The sequence below is a fragment of the Schistocerca cancellata genome, chromosome 10 (genome assembly GCF_023864275.1).
Source record: "Schistocerca cancellata isolate TAMUIC-IGC-003103 chromosome 10, iqSchCanc2.1, whole genome shotgun sequence".
Lineage (NCBI taxonomy): Eukaryota > Metazoa > Arthropoda > Insecta > Orthoptera > Acrididae > Schistocerca > Schistocerca cancellata.
The window spans coordinates 207,716,319-207,735,495 of record NC_064635.1 but is presented as its reverse complement, the minus strand read 5'-3'; the positions used below and the strand labels follow the sequence as shown (position 1 = coordinate 207,735,495).

General features: G+C 45.9%; 1 protein-coding gene across 1 annotated transcript in view; it reads right to left on the bottom strand.

Annotated features, from left to right (window-relative positions):
* Positions 1-19,177, bottom strand: part of LOC126106294 (putative ATP-dependent RNA helicase DHX57) — a 228,608-nt gene that overhangs the window by 120,996 nt on the left and 88,435 nt on the right. Inside the window, exon 11 of the mRNA XM_049912514.1 lies at positions 14,587-14,732. Within this exon, the coding sequence (XP_049768471.1) occupies positions 14,587-14,732 (146 nt within the window). The remainder of the gene's footprint in view (positions 1-14,586; positions 14,733-19,177) is intronic.

Below are 19,177 nucleotides of genomic sequence, written 5' to 3'. Positions count from 1 at the left end.
TGTAGACAAGTGTAATGTGCTGTGAATACATAGAAAGAAAGATCCTTTATCATTTAGCTAGAATGTAGCAAGTCAGCAACTGGAAGCAGTTAATTCCATAAATTATCTGGGAGTAGGCTTTAGGAGTGATTTAAAATGGAATGACCATATAAAATTAATTGTCAGTAAAGCACATGCCAGACTGAGATTCATTGGAAGAATCCTAAGGAAATGCAATCCGAAAACAAAGGAAGTAGGTTACAGTACACTTGTTCGCCCACGGCTTGAATACTGCTCACCAGTGTGGGATCCGTACCAGATAGGGTTGATAGAAGAGACAGAGAAGCTCCAACGGAGAGCAGCGCGCTTCGTTACACGATCATTTAGTAATCTTTTTTTTTTGTGGTTTTAGGGCGCACAACTTCAATGGTCGTTAGCGCCCTGACTACTCTAAGAATGCACCGCGAGGCACAAGTTGACAACAACAACTAAAAGGGAAAACACGATAAAAGACAGACTGACAGGCATAGGATTAAAAAACAACATCAAATGTCCTTAGCGGGGTTTGTCAAATTGATAAAACAAAGAACACGAGCAGCTGCTCGTGGGTCATCCGCTAAAATGGCATCGAAAGTATTAGGCAGGTTAAGATCGAGGCGCAGTGTGTTAAGATCTGGACAGGACATTAAAATGTGTCTAACCGTCAGCAAGTGCCCACATGGGCAGAACGGCGCCGGCGCAGCCGTCAGCAGATGGCGATGGCTGAACCGGCAGTGTCCAATTCTTAACCGGGCTAAAACTACCTCCTCCCGCCGAGAAGGGCGTGAGGAGGACGTCCAAGCCACGGGAAGAGGTTTTAAGGCCCGAAGCTTGTTGTCGGTAAGTGCAGCCCAATCGGCATGCCACAGCCGTAAGATGCGCCGACAAATGACCCTGCTAAAATCGGACGAAGGGACACAACAAGAAGCTGTCCGAGGCCGGAGGACCGCAGCCTTGGCCGCGGCATCTGCAGCTTCGTTCCCAGGGATACCAACATGGCCAGGAACCCACATAAAGCTAACCGGAGAACCGACGTCCACCAGCTGCTGAAGAGAGCGTTGGATCCGGTGTACGAAAGGGTGAACCGGGTACGGATCACTGAGGCTCTGGATGGCGCTCAGGGAATCTGAGCAGATGACATAAGCAGAATGTCGGTGGCGGCAGATGTAAAGAACAGCCTGGTAGAGGGCAAAGAGCTCAGCTGTGAAGACCGAACAATGGCCATGGAGCCGGTATTTGAAACTTTGTGCCCCGACAATAAAGGAACACCCGACCCCATCATTGGTCTTAGAGCCATCTGTATAAATGAAAGTCATGTTGATGAACTTCGAACGAAGTTCCAAAAAACGGGAGTGGTAGACCGAACCGGGGGTGACCTCTTTTGGGAGCGAGCTGAGGTCAAGGTGAACGCGGACCTGAGCCTGGAGCCAAGGTGGCGTGCGGCTCTCGCCCACTCGAAAGGTTGCAGGGAGTGAAAATTTAAGGTGTTGAAGGATGCGATGAAAGCGAACTCCAGGGGGTAGCAGGGCAGAGACATACAACCCGTATTGACGGTCGAGAGAGTCGTCAAAAAAGGGATGATAAGACGGATGGTCAGGCACTGACAGTAGCCGACAGGCATACCGACAAAGCAGTATATCGTGCCGGTAGGTGAGTGGCAATTCGCCAGCGTCAGCATGAAGACTCTCTACGGGACTGGTATAAAATGCTCCGATCGCAAGTCGTAAACCCCGATGTTGTATGGAGTTGAGGCGGCATAAGATGGATGGCCGTGCAGAGGAGTATACGAAGCTCCCATAATCCAGCTTGGAGCGGACGATCGACCGATATAGACGAAGTAGGACGGTTCGATCCGCTCCCCACGACATACCACTGAGAACACGGAGGACATTTAAAGAACGGGTACAACGGGCGGCCAAATATGACACATGTGGAGACCAGCTAAGTTTCCTGTCACAGGTAAGGCCTAAAAATTTGGTTGTCTCCACGATTGGGAGAGCAACGGGACCAAGTCGTAAGGACAGTGGGAGAAACTCTTTGTAGCGCCAGAAGTTAATACAGACCGTCTTCTCGGCAGAAAAACGGAAGCCATTGGCGACACTCCAGGAGTAAAGACGGTCAAGAGAACGCTGAAGACAGCGCTCCAGGACACGTGTACACTGCGCGCTGCAATAGATGGTAAAATCGTCCACAAAAAGGGAGCCTGATACATCAGCTGGGAGGCAATCCATTATTGGATTGATCGCGATGGCGAAGAGAGCGACGCTCAAAACTGAGCCCTGTGGCACCCCATTCTCCTGGCGAAAGGTGTCGGACAGGACAGAACCCACACGTACCCTGAACTGTCGATCCATTAAAAAGGAACGAATAAAAAGAGGGAGGCGACCGCGAAGGCCCCATGTATGCATGGTGCGGAGAATGGCCGCCCTCCAACAGGTGTCGTAAGCTTTCTCCAAATCAAAGAACACAGCCGCGGTCAGGCGCTTCCGCAAGAAGTTATTCATAATGAAGGTCGACAAGGTAACCAGATGGTCAACAGCAGAGCGGCGCCTACGAAATCCACATTGTACATTGGTAAGTAGGCGTCGAGACTCGAGCAGCCAAACCAATCGAGAGTTAACCATTCGCTCCATCACTTTACAGACACAGCTGGTAAGCGAGATAGGTCGATAACTGGAAGGCAACTGCTTGTAGTTCCCCGGCTTAGAAATCGGGACAACAATAGACTCACGCCAGCATGCGGGAACATGTCCCTCAATCCAGATGTGATTGTATGTATGAAGAAGAAAACCTTTACCCGCAGGAGAAAGGTTCTTCAGCATCTGAATATGAATAGAATCAGGCCCTGGAGCGGAGGACCGTGATCGGCCAAGTGCGGTTTCGAGTTCCCGCATGGTGAATGGGGCATTATAACTTTCACAATCCGAGGAGCGGAAGTCAGGTGGCCTAGCCTCCTCTGCCTGTTTGCGGGGGAGGAAGGCAGGGTGGTAATGAGCGGAGCTCAAAACCTCTGCGAAAAAGCGGCCGAAGGCATTGGAGACAGCCTCAGGGGCCACAAGGACTTCATTCGCGACCTTCAAGCCAGAAACTGGGGAGTGGACCTTAGTGCCAGATAGCCGGTGCAGGCTACCCCAGACAACAGAAGAAGGAGTAAAACTGCTGAAGGTGCTTGTGAAAGCAGCCCAGCTGGCTTTCTTGCTTTCGTTAATAATACGACGACACTGAGCATGTAATCGTTTATAATTAATACAATTCGCCACTGTAGGGTGGCGTATAAAGGTGCGTAAAGCACGTCGATGAGCACGTAAAGCGTCTCTACATGCTGCGGTCCACCAGGGGACCGGTACGCGACGTGGAGAAGAAGTAGGGTGAGGGATGGAATATTCAGCAGCAGCGAGAATGACTTCCGTGAGGTGTGCGACCTGACGATCGCAGCTTGTGAAGGTTTGATCCTGAAAGGTCGCCCTGGAAGAGAAGAGCCCCCAGTCTGCTTTGGAGATGGTCCAACTAGAGGAGCACGGAGAGGGGGTATGCTGCAGGAGATGGATAACACACGGGAAGTGGTCGCTCGAATATGTATCAGCAAGTGCATACCACTCAAACCGGCGTGCAAGTTGGGGAGTACATATAGAGAGGTCTAAATGGGAATAGGTGTGAGATGTGTCCGAAAGAAAAGTAGGGGCGCCAGTATTGAGGCAGACAAGATTGAGCTGGTTGAAAAGGTCTGCTAACAAGGAGCCCCTCGGGCAGGATGCTGGAGAGCCCCAAAGGGGATGGTGGGCATTGAAGTCTCCAGTTAACAAAAATGGTGCAGGTAGCTGAGCAATAAGTTGCATCATGTCTGCCCTGGTAACGGCAGATAACGATGGAGTGTAAACGGTACAAAAGGAAAACGTAAAAGTGGGGAGAGTAATGCGGATGGCAACTGCCTGCAGGCCGGTGTGCAACGTGATGGGATCGTAGTAAATATCATCCCCGACCAGCAACATAACCCCTCCATGAGCTGGGACACCTACCACAGGGGGTAGGTCAAAACGCACAGAGGTGTAGTGTGCCAAGGCAATTTGATCGCATGGGCGTAGCTTCGTTTCCTGGAGGGCTACGACGAGCGGACGATGCAAGCGGAGCAGCAACTTCAAGTCCTCTCGGTTGGAGCGAATGCTGCGAATATTCCAGTGAATAAGTGCCATCGTAAGAAAAGGAAGATGAGAGAAGGGGTCACCTCGAAGGCCGCTTAGGGCCTGGCTTCGAGCGAGCACTGCCGCCGCTAACAGTAGGCGGACAGTCATCGTCCATGGGGTCTATAGGGTCATCGGCCATCTCGGGAGGATGGCCGGGAGGGGGAGCTTCCTCCGCCGGTGAACGGCCAGATGTACGGCTACCAGCGGTGCGGCCAGGCGAAACGGATGACGGCCTGGGGCGGCAACCGCTGGGTGGCGCAGGAGAAGAAATGCGCCGTGGCGGAGAAGGAGAACTGTGCTTCCTATGCGCCTTTTTGGAAGGACGTTTGGTGGAAGTACCGGTCGAAGGCTGGGAGGTCGAGGGACGGAGGAAGTCTGCACAGGATGGTTCCTTCTTGAAGGCCCGTGCATCTGACTTCGGGATCTTCGACTTAGCAGAAGCTGAGGAAGGGGCTGGTGTCTGTGGGGTGATGGGAGGAAGAGGAGACGTCGACCGCGCGATCTTAGCACTGGCCGAACGGACGACTGTGGTGCTGAAGGTCAGATCGCATGTCTGGGTTGCTACTTCCCGGGTAGTCCGAGGAGAGGCGAGGACAGTACTGTATTTCCCCGCTGGGAGCAGCGTGGGCTTCCTACTAGCCAATAGCTTGCGAGCAGCCGAGGTGGACACTTTCTCTTTGACCCGAATTTCTTGGATACAGCGTTCTTCCTTATAGACAGGACAGTCGCAGGAGGATGCGGCATGGTCACCCTGACAGTTCACACAACGAGGAGACGGAGGTGGACAGTCACCCTCATGGGCATCCCTGCCACAAGTGACACATTTAGCCGCATTGGAACAAGACTGTCGAGTGTGATTGAAACGCTGACACTGGTAGCAGCGCGTAGGTGTCGGGACATAGGGGCGAACAGAAATAACCTCGTAGCCCGCCTTGATGCGCGATGGCAGCTTAACACTATCGAAGGTCAAGAAAAGTGTCCGGGTCGGTACAAGGTCATTGTTGACCTTTTTCATGACCCGATGGACAGCCGTCACGCCCTGCTCAGCGAGGAAAGATTGAAGCTCCTCGTCAGTCAATCCGTCGAGGGAGCTAGTATAGACTACACCACGAGACGAATTCGAAGTTCGGTGGGCCTCCACCCGGACAGGGAACGTGTACAGGAGGGTGGCCCGGAGCAGTTTTTGTGCCTGAAAGGCACTCTCAGTTTCTAGTAATAAGGTGCCGTTACGCAACCTGGTACAAGATTTGACAGATCCGGCTATGGCATCTACGCCCTTCTGAATAACGAAAGGGTTGACAGAGGAGAAATCCTTTCCATCCTCAGATCGAGAAACTACGAGGAACTGTGGGGCAGGCGGTAGTACTTTTGTCACTGTTGGCTGGTCACGTTTCCGTTTTTGGGTCGAAGTCGAGAGAGATGGAGTAGAATCCATTGCGGAGGAATCCCCCATGATTGCCAGCGTCTCCGATGGCGCGCCCCTCCCCGGGCCTGGCCTTTACCAGGGGGTACGCGCGTGCCTTACATGTCTACCCAGGGCGGGGACTTACGCGTTACCCCGTCACCGGCTACGCGTGCGAACGCGTGGGTCGGCCTTCAGGCACGCACAGGGAGAAAGGAAGAAGAGGAAAAAGAAGAGAGAGAGGGAGAAAGAGGACAGACTGTCTCAAACGCCAAGGCGGAGACCAGAGAAGGCAAGGAGAAGAAGGCTATGAGAAGGCAAGGAGAAAAAGACAATGAGAAGGCAAGGAGAAAAAGACAATGAGAAGGCAAGGAGAAAAAGACAATGAGAAGGCAAGGAGAAAAAGGCAATGAGAAGGCAAGGAGAAAAAGGCAATGAGAAGGCAAGGAGAAAAAGGCAATGAGAAGGCAAGGAGAAAAAGGCAATGAGAAGGCAAGGAGAAAAAGGCAATGAGAAGGCAAGGAGAAAAAGGCAATGAGAAGGCAAAGAGAAGTCAAGGGAAAGAGTAAGGAAGACAGTGAGGTGGAGAAGAGCAAAGAAAGGAACCAACAAAAGGAAGGAAGAAACGAGAAGTGAAAAACCAAAAAGACCACGATTATAGGTCGTGGAACCGTCCGTCTCCGGACGCAGGCGCTAACTACCCCCGTGAGGGGGATGGACTCCTTTTAGTCGCCTCTTACGACAGGCAGGAATACCTCAGGCCTATTCTAATCCCCGGACCCGCAGGGGGGATTTAGTAATCGCAAAAGCGTTACGGAGATGGCAGATAAACTCCAGTGAAAGACTTTGCAAAAGTTTGCTCAGTAGCTCGGTACGGGCTTTTGTTGTAGTTTCGAGAACATACCTTCACCGAGGAGTCAAGCCGTATATTTTGCTCCCTCCTACGTATATCTCGCAAAGAGACCATGAGGATAAAATCAAAGATTAGAGCCCACACAGTGGCATACCGACAATCTTTCTTTCCACGAACAATACGAGACTGGAATAGAAGGGAAAACCGATAGAGGTACTCGAGGTACCCTCCGCCACACACTGGCAGGTGCCTCACGGATTATGGATGTAACTGTAGATGTAGATGTATACTGGCACTCACTGTATTGTTTCCACCTTGTGTGACAGCTCTGCACCAACTACACTAGGCGCAACACCGACCCTGCCGGACCGACACGAGAGGGCTCTCCTCGGCCTACGTGTACCCCATCTCGCTACAAAACATATCACATATTGCTTGCACACCTGTTGCCACTTCCACCAAGTGTGATGCTGCTTGGGTAATTCCTTCTTGGTGCTGCACTTTTCACGACCGGCAGTGTACCAGCAGTGGAGCAGCCTATGTAAAAACCACCCTGAGGTGCAGCCAGAAGGCCCTGAGACTCAAGGGGCTAACACAGCCACTTGCTCACCACGCATTCAAGATCTAAGGGGTTCTTACCCAGTTTCAGTGCCAGAATTATGGCACTTTCTCACCACTGAGATAGGAACTCACCTTCGTTCCAGATCTGATTAAAGAGGGCAAGGATGCGACACTGACAATCCACTGAGAGACTTTTCATCAGTTGGTTGTGAATGCACTCTGGCTCTGGGGGCATATCAGGGCAATGGGCTAGGGCACTGGAGAGCTCTCATCCTCTGAATGGAGCATTGTATGGCTCCAGGTGGCAGGTAGTAAAAGATAAGCACATTTGATTCACCCGCTGTTTGATGACGAAAGGCAGGTTGGTAGTTCTCAGATGCAGATGAGCGAGGACAATGCTCAGCCAAATGTTCGGTGACAGTGTCTGGATCAGTATAAATGGCACCATCTGAGGAATTACTTTGTACACCTGGAGGGGACTGAAAGCCATAGAGGCATCTGATCTTTGCCCATATCTTTGATGGAGAGGTATGTGATCCATTGGTGGAAACCTACTATTCCCAGGATGATTACCTGTGTCATCTTGTGAGCCAATGAGGTGCTCTAGCAAAATGGCTGCTGTGAGCTCTGGGGTCTACCAGCACACCATCTTCCAACAGGGGGATCCCAAGGAAGAGGGGATGGCATGGTCGGCTGCCATTGTATGCTCAACAGCTGCATGGATATTGCCTTATGGCGACAAGTTAAGGTGACAGCAGAGGTAGACTCATCCGAGCCAGCATTACTGAGAACCCATCTGGCCAGGCATCTAGGGGAGAAATTCTGAGGGAGGGACAGGAATATCGGAAAGTGGTCACTACCACATGGGTCATCGTGGACCCTCCAGTGAGCAGCTGGTAGGGGAGACCAGGGCTAAAAAATGAAAAATCAATGGCTGAATAAGTTCCATCTACCACACTGAAGTGTGTGGGGGCACCAGAGTTCAATAGGCAAAGATTGCCAGTAACGTTTCGACGTCTTTACCACAGCCAGTGATCATTGTTGCACCCCACAAAGGGTTACAGACAGTGAAGCCACCCGAGACAAGGAAAGGTGGGGGAAGAGTTGAAAGAGTAATGCAGACAGTACATCCTGGGAAACAACATCATTGGGATAAACCTTACAGATGGTAAAATCCTGATGTGCCCTCATCTGAACAACCACTGTGACAGCCTCCACATGTGCCCTTATCTGAACACAGTAACAACCTCCAAACATTTATCAACAGGCACAAGGTCACTATATCTGAGTCGAGAACATGCATACAAACTCCAACTGATACCCTCTCATAGTCGGTACGATTCTTAGAATAACCCCAGTAGGCACAAAGTGCAGGGGTCTGGGTTGCTGGAAATCATGTTTCCTGGATGCCAACACAGAATACAGGGTAAGTGTATAAAAGCTGTCATAGCTCAGTCAGATGGTGGAAAATTCCACTGCAGGATCAGACTGCCTCAATAGGGTGGGGTCATGAAGCGACCACATGAGGGGGTTCAGGGGTGGGCAGGTTATGACCCAGGGTCACATGCTGCCACCAGCTGAGACGTCAGGGGATCCACTGACAGAAATTCTGCAGCAATTGGCTGGGGAGATCTGGTGCCTCAGGGGCAACAGGGATCTCCACTTTGGGCACAGGAGGAGTACATGCAGAGTCTGGCAGTGAGGAGACACCAGAGTTTGCTTCATCTTAGAGGACTTCATTTTGTCATTCTTGCCCTTCTCCTTAGAAGACAATCACTGGGAATGTTTCCCTTAATTGGTTTCAGGGACAGAGGAGGAACAAGGAGTCCAACGACCAGCAACCTTTGGTCACTTCAGCCACCGGCTGGCATCTGGCTGAGGAAGAGCAGAAACTGTAGAAGGGAGAATCCCTAGCTATAGAAGCCAGAGGAAGATGAGGTTCCTCTGGCTAGGGGATAGGGACTGGTATCTCAGGCAGGTGGAGAGCCAATGCTTCCAAAGTGGGTGCGGTGGAAGCACCAGAAGGGCCCTCAACCAGTTGGAGGGCACGCGTTCGTGGGTGGTGCTGAAGGCCCACTGTAAGAGGTGCAACAGAGGAAAGTACCGTTGGCAGGAAAGTTTGCATGCACAGGACATCCACAATGTCAGTGCAACAGGAAGACATATGTCCAAACTTAATACACATGAAGCATCTCTTAGGACAAGGAACATTGGTAGACCATCACCTTGACCTCCTCAGGCAATGTATTCCCTTTGAAAGCCAAGACGAAGGCCGCGGTAGGAACTTTGTTTTCGCTTGGTCCCCTATGGACACAATAGTTGAAGTGCACAACCTGCCGCTCAAAGTTGGCCTGAAGCTCATTGTCAGATTGCAAAAGATCGTGGCAAAAAATGATGCCCAGAACCATACCAAGTCTTGTGTATAGAGTAGCAGTCTCGGGAATGTCACCCAACTTTTCGCAGGATAGCAGCATCAGTGAAGGGGCAGGAGATGACTTTTAATCAGGAGGAATCCGCTATTCATCTTAGAAATGGCTGCAACTTTCCCATATTTGTCTACAGTGTGTTCGACAGACTGGTGTCCCTGTCAGTCCTGGTACAGACCAGGTATTGGAGGGGGCATTTTTCTCCTTGTCATCTAGTCTTACGTTCCTCCCAAGGTGTGGCCAGTGAAGTGAACACTTTAGGATTTCATTGCATCATATGAGGCCTTTACATTCGAAGGGACTGCTGAGGTCACGTGACCACCAGTGGGAGAAAGTTTAGGTCACTTCATGTGCAAACTATCTGGCATGGTGCCACTCATTCTGAATGGGTCTTTCCCTATGAGGGACACCCAGCCTCAGCTATGGCTACCTGGCCAGTAATCCATTGCTGGAAGCCCTATGCCTCTGTCACGACAGGCACAGACTACACTGCATACACGAGGAATGTGCAACACACCAACTGGTCAGGAGGCTACCACCATGCAGGTATTTGATATCCCCATCCACAACAGGATGGCTACTGTGCTGGGTTTTGGGTGTACTACAACAGGAAGGAAGGGAGCCAGGGCACAGAGGCAGAGCAGACTACACAGTGGGCAACTTTCCCAGCACGACATGCACTTCTGTAAAATTTGGAAAAGATGACAGGTCAAACCAAATAATGTGGACAATATAATCGTTAATGGAAGGAGAAGATAGTGCCGGAAATTGTGAACCGAGTCTAAACAGGGTCCGCACCAAACAGACCATCCAACAGAAAGTGAGTCAGTAAGAGAGAGCTGACGTGTAGGTTTGCAGCACAGAAAGAGGAAGTAGTGCTGCATAGGCTGGGCTCTGTGGTGGCCAAGCACAAACACAACAAAGAGTGGTGAGCCTTCTTACAGGAGGGAAGAGGAAATAGTCGAAAATTAGGTGAGAGAGATGATATTGCGAGAAAAAAATTGATAGAGCACTGAAAGATCAAAGCTGAAGCAAGGACCCTAGAGAAGACGACATTCCTTCTGAATTATTGAGATCCTTGGGAGAACCAGCCATTATTAAACCATTCCACCTGGTGTGCAACATATAAAAGACAAGTGAAGTACCCTCAGACTTCATGTAGAATGGAATAATTCCACTCACAAAGAAGATGGGTGTTGATAGGAATAAATATTACTGAACTATCAGTTCATGAAATGATAGATTACTACTCACCATAAAGATGACACATTGAGTTGCAGATAGACGCAATGAAAATACCATTATAAATTGAGGTTTCCGCCAACGCCTTCTTCATAAGTGAAACACACACACACACACACACACACACACACACACACACACACACACACACACACACACAAGCCAGCATATCTCACACCCACATGACTGCAACCTCTGGCCGCTTTAGGCAAAAAGCAATAATGTCGCATCGAACACAAGCAGCAATCCGGAGTGGGACAGTAAAGAGGGAGGGATAGCAGGGTACAGATGGGAGGACAGGAATCAGTGCTGCCTGGCAGAGCGTGCACGGACTAAATGGCAGGATGCTGTAGGGGAGGGGGTAAGCGGGGTGCGGTAAAGGAGAGGAATGAAGAATGAGGAAAGACCGTTGGGTGCATTGGCAAAGAGCGGAGCACAATGATGGTTAGGCGATGTGAATTGGGAGGAGGTGACAGAACAGAGGGAGTGCAAACTGTTGGGTGCAGGATTTACTGACAGTAGATTACCACAGGTTGAGGATGGGGTGATTTCGGGAACAGAGAGCGTGTTGTAAGGATAACTACCACCTGCACACTTCAGAAAAGCTGGTAGTTGAGGGAAGGATCCGGATGGCACAGATTCTGAAGCAGCCATTTGAAACCAAGCACAATTGCATTCTTGGGCACAGTTTGTTGGTGGCCATTCATCCTGGCAGACAGCTAGTTGGCATTCATGGCGATATAAAAGGTTGTGCAATGATTGCAGCAGAGATGGTACAGGACATGGCTGCTTTCACAATTGCCCCTGCCTCTGATGGGGAGGATAAGCCTGTGACAGGTTTGGAATGGTAAATGCTGGATGGGTGGACTGGGCAGGTCTCACATACAGGTCTTCCACAGGGACATGATCCCTATGGCAAGGTGTTGGGATAGGGATTGGCATAGGGGCGGACTACGAAGTTGCAGACGTTGGTTAGGCAATGGGACACCACTTTAGGAGTGTTGGAAAAGATCTTGGGTATGACGTCCTTCATTTCAGGGTTGTCACTGGCTTATCCTACCCCATTAGAGGCCAGGCCACCAGCAAAAGCAGACATGTCATATACCAGCTCTGCTGCAATCATTGCACAGCTTTTCTGAACTGTGCAGATGGGAATTGGAAAAACTGGTATAAGCCGACCTCAGAGGAGGTCAGTTTGGGTTCTGGAGAAATGTAGGAGCACACAAGCCAACACTTATCTTAGAATAATGGTTGAACAAAAGCAAATTTATGTTCACAGTGTTAGTACATATCGGAAAAAAATGTTGTTGACTCAAATACAGTGCTTGATTTTGAAGGCAGCAGGGATAAAATACTTGAAATAAAAGGTTACCTGCAACCTGCTCAGATGTCAGACTGCAGTTATAAGAATTGAAGAACATGAAATAAAAATTGCAGCTGAGAAGGAAGTGGGACAGAGTTTTAGCCTATCACCAGTGTCATTCAATCTCTACAATGAATAAGAAGTAAAAGAAGCCAAGGATAAATCTGAAAGGGAATTAAAGTTCAAGGAAAAGAAAAAACTTAAAGTCAGTCACAAAGAAGTGCAGCTGAATGGAATGGATAGTGTCTTGAAAAGAGGGTATAATATGGGGAAAAATGATAATGGAATATAGCCTAATTAAATCAGACAATGCTGTGTTACATAGGTTAGGAAATGGGTTTGGTTCTTGAGCAGCAAAGTAACTGATGAAGGTCGTAGTAGAGAGGATGCAATAGCAAGAAAAAAGATATCAAATATAAATTTATACATTAGGAAGTCTTTTCTGAAGATATTTGTCTGAAGTGTAACCTTGTACAGAAGAGAAACGTGATGATAAACAGTTCATTTAAGAAGAGAATAGAAGCTTTTTAAATGTGATGCAACAACACCAGTTCAGCGACTTCCCACGCCATTTGATGACAAATTACTAATACCAGTGTCATATAATCTGCGTAAGAAAAAAATATGGCTGTTTTCTAACCAGGCCTTAAGATACTTTACATCAATAAAACAACTTGTACATCTGATTAGTCACAATATGTTAAAAATAACAAAGTTATGAAAAGGACAACTGCTACTCATCATATAGTGGAGACACTGAGTCACACATAGGCACAACAAAAAGAGCATCACAGAATAAGCTTTTGGCCAACAAGACCTTTGACAACACCACACACGCACAAGCGCACACACCATAGTCTCTGGCAGCTGAAGCCAAACTGGCTTCAGTGCGAGACTGTTGGGGTGGTGTGTGTGTGTGTGTGTGTGTGTGTGTGTGTGTGTGTGTGTGTGTGTTTTTTTTTTTGACAAAGACCTTGTTGGGTGAAAGCTTATTATGTGATGCTCTTTTGTTGTACCTATCTGCGACTTAGCATCTCTGAGTAGCATTTATCCTTTTCTTAATGTTGTTACATTCCATCCTGGATTTTACATTGTTTTATGTGAAAAATAAAAATTTCACGGAAGCCTCATAAAAACAGGAGGTTGTCTTGTATTCAGAATCATATTATAATTGGGTAAAAATGGTAATTTCAATACTTTCACTCAACTTGTGGGATGCCTTAAACGGTATTGCAACAATATAGAGGAATAGGCTAGGATGACTACTGCAAGAATATGGAGAATATTACAGTGAAACCCTGACTTTACACTTTTCAAGAGACTTTAAAAAAATGGCGTAAAATGTAGGGAATGTAAAACGAGCGATGTAACATTTTAAGTATGGTATATGTGCATAATAGGCACCAAACTCCTTGTCAGGGACTTGTTTATTATCTAATGAAGGTTTATTATCTAACAAATACTACAGGTGCAACTGGAAATGGTAACTGTCTGGGAAATAGAAATGTCTGACTTAACTTCATACGTAACAATCGGTTTTTTGGAAAGCTTGGAACTGTCACTCGTTATTTAAATAATGAAACACTGCACCAATTACATATTTTTTCATGCTTAGCGTGACACATTTTGAGCATTTTTGCTCACTATCAATTGCAAATATTTATGTAAGTATTCTGTGTGGTTTTTTCATATGTGCTTTCTGTGTCTCTTGCACTGAAGTGGTCTTTTTAAGGTTATCAGGTAATCTGCCTCCTCAATTACATAGAAAACCATACATGTGCACTCACACTGTTTGTTTGCGAAACATCACAAAAAGCACACACATAAATATTGCACTTGGCAATAAGAATAAATTCTCGAAATACGTATTCCTATGCATGAAAAAAATATGTAATTGGTTCTCTGGCTAAACCAAAAACATTTTAGCATCACAAAGTCAGCAAAGTTGTTAACTAGTGCTGTAAGTGGCCAAACGATGAAACACACTAAATAACAATCACGGAGCTATGCAAGCGCAGTAGAGACAGTTTGGAAATGGTTGTAGATGGTCATCATATTTTTATTCGAATGAACCTACCTACTCCCATCAACCACTACACCAAGTACAGCTTGGCAGCAACAGGAGATACAGCACAAATTGTTCAAACTGTTACCCATATACCAGTTAATATGCGCTTAGCGGAGTGCCCTGGTGTCAAGAAATTTGACTGTATAAAGTCTGTAAACACTACTTGAAGGCCAATGCCATGACGTCATTTTACGTCAGTTTTTTCTCCACGAACATTTATTCATAAAGCGCAAATTGTGGGAAAATTATGAATATGTCAATGCAAAATCAGGTGCAAATTAACATTGTGAATGTAGGAAATTTGAGGGGAGCAATTAAAAATATCTTAAATGATGGGAAAACACTAATTCCAGGAATGTAAAGGCAGAGTTATACTGTACTTTTACTGAACTCAATGACTTTTTTCTTCTTGACACACAGGGCAAATTGTCTATCAGGTTTCCTTTGTACCGATGTAAAAGAGTTACATTACCTTTCTTCACTGCGCTCATGGACTTCATCAACAATTATGTGGGAGACACAGTCGAGGTTTGGATCACTCTCCAGTCTGCGTAATAGGATTCCAGTCGTACAGAAAAGGAGACGCGTACTCGAAGACGTCTTGCTCTCCAGCCGTATCTGTAACACACACATTAACGTCACAGTTAACACGTGTGCTATTACGTAACTGAGAACTGCAAATAAAAATATAATCTATACATTCAGCTCTGCCAAAGCACAAAAGGATTGTTCACTGTGAGATTGATGCACAGTTTATTTATTTGTGATGCTACTGCTACTTCACAGCTTGCTGCTTACTTGCTGACCCAATCAGTGCGGACATGAGAGTGTTTCTGTGTGCAAGAAACTTTTTTTTTTGTTTTATCAATCATTTACATTAAAAATCATTAGTGAAAATTAAAAATGATGAGGAAAGCTAACACCCATCTTATCCCACTATCTCTTTTCCTCATTTTTATCTTCCGTGTAGCTCATTTTACATTGTTTTTGTAACATGCTACTTTAAGAATAAATGCTGCAGTTACTGCAGCTATGACCAGCACAATTAAGTATTATCCACTTTTAATGTTATGTCACTGAGTTGTGTCAGGACACAAATGATTGACTCTGCCCTTGATGTATAGAATCGCAGCTTGACAAATGATGTAATGTTTCACTCCTTTTCTTTCGCTATATGCCTGTGCGTATTTTTATTCTGTCATTACATAATATGGTCATTGACAGCAGCACAATATGTATCAGGTACCTGCAGTCTTCACAAGCTGATACCTGTCATTTAATTACCAGTAAGTCTCCCAACTTTAAGAATTGAAGACCCATGTATAAACTGTCATATCTCCATAAACGTGTGTCAGGCAATGATATAATTAAGCCAGTAAATTCAGTGACATATTTGGGTTAATGTCTGTAAAATGTGTTTAGAATAAAGTTAGTAGCACAGAAGTGATAAATCAAAACTTCACGTCTGATACTGAAGCTCAACTGCACGATCAGCGAGCGACAATGTAGCTAACGAAACAAATTTTTTGCTTTCATTATTTTGTCATGGAGTGTCAGTGAGAGAAAGTTTTTAAAAGCTTTGAAATTGTGAGTACACTTTATTGGAATCCTCTGAGTGATCTCATTCACAAATACGGAAATAATACAGTACCAATTTTGTGGGTTTGCCTCTTCACAGTTAGTGCCTGAAGTTTGTGCTCAATTTGGCCACAAGAGGCCACCCAGTCTGGTAGCATGACAGCAGTTGTATGCACAGCCTGCTGACTGTGCCTGGAGCTAATGAATATGTAGGCTGGAGCTGAAGGCTATGCTGGCCACTTGTGTACCGCTACTTGTGTTGTAATGAGTCTTCCACGTGAGTGTACTGTTTGAGCAATAAATTACAATGTTCTTAGGTTAGTCTGGGTAATTTGTGCCCTGTGGGTTACGCTATCTGAAGATATATACAGGGTGGTCCATTGATAGTGACCGGGCCAAATATCTCACGAAATAAGCATCAAACGAAACAAATACAAAGAACGTAACTCGTCTAGCTTGAAGGGGGAAACCAGATGGCGCTCCCATACGTCAAACGGATATCAACTGCATTTTTTAAAATAGGAACCCACATTCTTATTACATATTCGAGTAGTTCGTAAAGAAATATGAATGTTTTAGCTGGACCACTTTCTTCGCTCTGTAATAGATGACGCTGTAATAGTCACAAACATATAAGTACGCGGTATCACGTAACATTCCGCCAGTGCGGACGTTATTTGCTTTGTGATACGTTACCTGTGTTAAAATGGACCGTGTACCAATTGCGGAAAAGGTCGATATTGTGTTGATTTATGGCTATTGTGACCAAAATGCCTAACGGGCGTGTGCTATGTATGCTGCTCGGTATCCTGGACGACATCATCCAAGTGTCCGGACCGTTCGCCAGATAGTTAACTTATTTAAGGAAACTGGAAGTGTTCAGCAACATGTGAAATGTCAACCACGACCTGCAACAAATGATGATGCCCAAGTAGGTGTTTTAGGTGCTGTCGCGGCTAATCTGCACATCAGTAGCAGACAAACTACGCGAGAATCCAGAATCTCAAAAACGTCAGTGTTGAGAACACTACATCAACATTGATTGCACCCGTACCATATTTCTATGCACCAGGAATTGCACGGTGATGACTTTGAACGTCGTGTAATGTTCTGGGCACAAGAGAAATTAAGAGACGATGACAGATTTTTTGCACGCATTCTATTTAACAACGAAGCATCGTTCACTGACAGTGGTAACGTAAATTGACATAATATGCACTATTGGGTAACTGAAAATCCATGATGGCTGCGACAAGTGGAGCATGAGCAATCTTGGTAGGTTAATGTATGGTGCGGCATTATGGGAGGAAGGATAAATAGCCCCCATTTTATCGATGGCAATCTAAATGGTGCAATGTATGCTGATTTCCTACATGATGTTCTACCGATGTTACTACAAGATGTTTCACTGCGTGACAGAATGGCGATATACTTCCAAAATGATGGATGTCCAGCACATAGCTCGCATGTGGTTGAAGCGGTATTGAATAGCATATTTCATGACAGGTGGATTGGTTGTCGGAGCACGATACCATGGCCCGCACGTTCACCGAATCTGACTTCCCCGGATTTCTTTCTGTGGGGAAAGTTGAAGGACATTTGCTATCATGATCCATTGACAATGCCTGAAAACATGCATCAGCGCATTGTCAATGCATGTGCGAACATCATGGAAGGCGAACTACTCGCTGTTGAGAGGAATGTCGTTACACATATTGCCAAATGCATTGAGGTTGACTAACATGATTTTGAGCATTTATTGCATTAATATGGTATTTACAGGTAATCACGCTGTAACAGCATGCATTCGTAGAAATGACAAGTTAACAAAGGTACATGTGTCACATTGGAACAACCGAAATAAAATGTTCAAACATACCTACGTTCTGCATTTTAATTTAAAAATCCTACCTGTTACCAACTGTTTGTCTAAAATTGTGAGCCCTATGTTTGTGACTATTACAGCGCCATCTATCACAAAGTGAAAAAAGTGGTCCAACTAAAACATTCATATTTTTTTACATACTAAATGAATATGTAATAAAAAATGGGGGTTCCTATTTTTTTAAAAAACCAGTTGGAATCCGTTTGACTTATTGCAGCGCAATCTAGCAGGCCAACCATAGCGCCATCTTGTTTCCCCCTTCAAGCTAGACAAGTTTCGTTCTTTGTAGTTTCTTCGTTAGACGCTTATTTCGTGAGATATTTGGCCCGGTCACGATCAATGGACCACACTGTATACACAGTTTCCGACTTTAATACCTGACTTACATTGTGTTAAACCTTTAACATAAGATTAATGAGTAGATCAGGAAAGCATTTTAAATTTACCCAGTAATTACATGAAATACTGAAAACGAAATTTTTGTTGTCCCTAAAAGTTGCTACATATGGAACCTGCAACTGGAAATGTACACTGTGCACCAGTTTAACTATCTAGTAATGTAGATTTGCACATTCCGTGGATCACAACTGCAACCTCTCGCTATGATGAGGAACACGTCAGTTTTACAGTTACAGCATGATCACCCATAAATCCGTTTGCGGAGCAATGCCTAGACCTGGGTGTAAGGAATATTTTTAATACCTTGGAAGACGAATGACGACTTGTAAGCAGCCATAAATACTGACCTTTCCTTCACTTTGTTCAATTGGTGGTGGTGGTGTGTGTGCGGGGGGGGGGGGGGGGGGGGGGGGGGGGAGTGAGTTGGTGAAAAACCCTGACTACAATACGTTTTTTTTCCCTTTCCTTGAGCTAGAGGGGGGCTGCAAATATCCCCCTCCCCCCTGCTCCTGAGTACGGGTGCCCTTGAATTACCGACACTTTCTATAATGCGAGAACAATTTTTTTTTTTCATATACTTCACTATGCTCATTCCCTCCTGCTCTCTTTCTCTCTTAAATCACGCACACACATACATGCATGTGTGTGCATGATTTAAGAGAGAAAGAGGGCAGGATGTACCGAATGTAGATAAGTAGCACCTTGTAACAAAGCAGGGTTGCCCAGTGCTATCCTATTTTGGTTTTACACTCCTTCAGTAACTTAGTTAAGCAATGAACTTTTATTTTTTTTCATTTTCACTACTCAGATTCCGACTACAGATTCTATGGCCTTCAGCCTCATAGTACAGAAACAGAAACAGTTTAAATAAAATTCCCCTAGTAAAATCTATTATTTCAGTACATTCTAATGTCTGTTCTGAAAGTAAATTTTATTGGAAATGCATCCTATTAAAAGTTATGAACAATGGCGTATATTGTGCAATACATATTAAGTAAAATTCGAGCGAGTTAATAGATCGAATTCAGCTATAAGACTGCATCCAAAAGAAAGCCTAAATTTTACTGATTCCAGCAAAGTGTTTAAATTAACCTAAAGTCTATTAGTTAAATAGATATTAAGACTTGAAATCTGTAGCCTGTATGACTTTCAGTGCCAATTGTGACCAAACTACTAAATCATTCAGAGATCTGTTTCAATA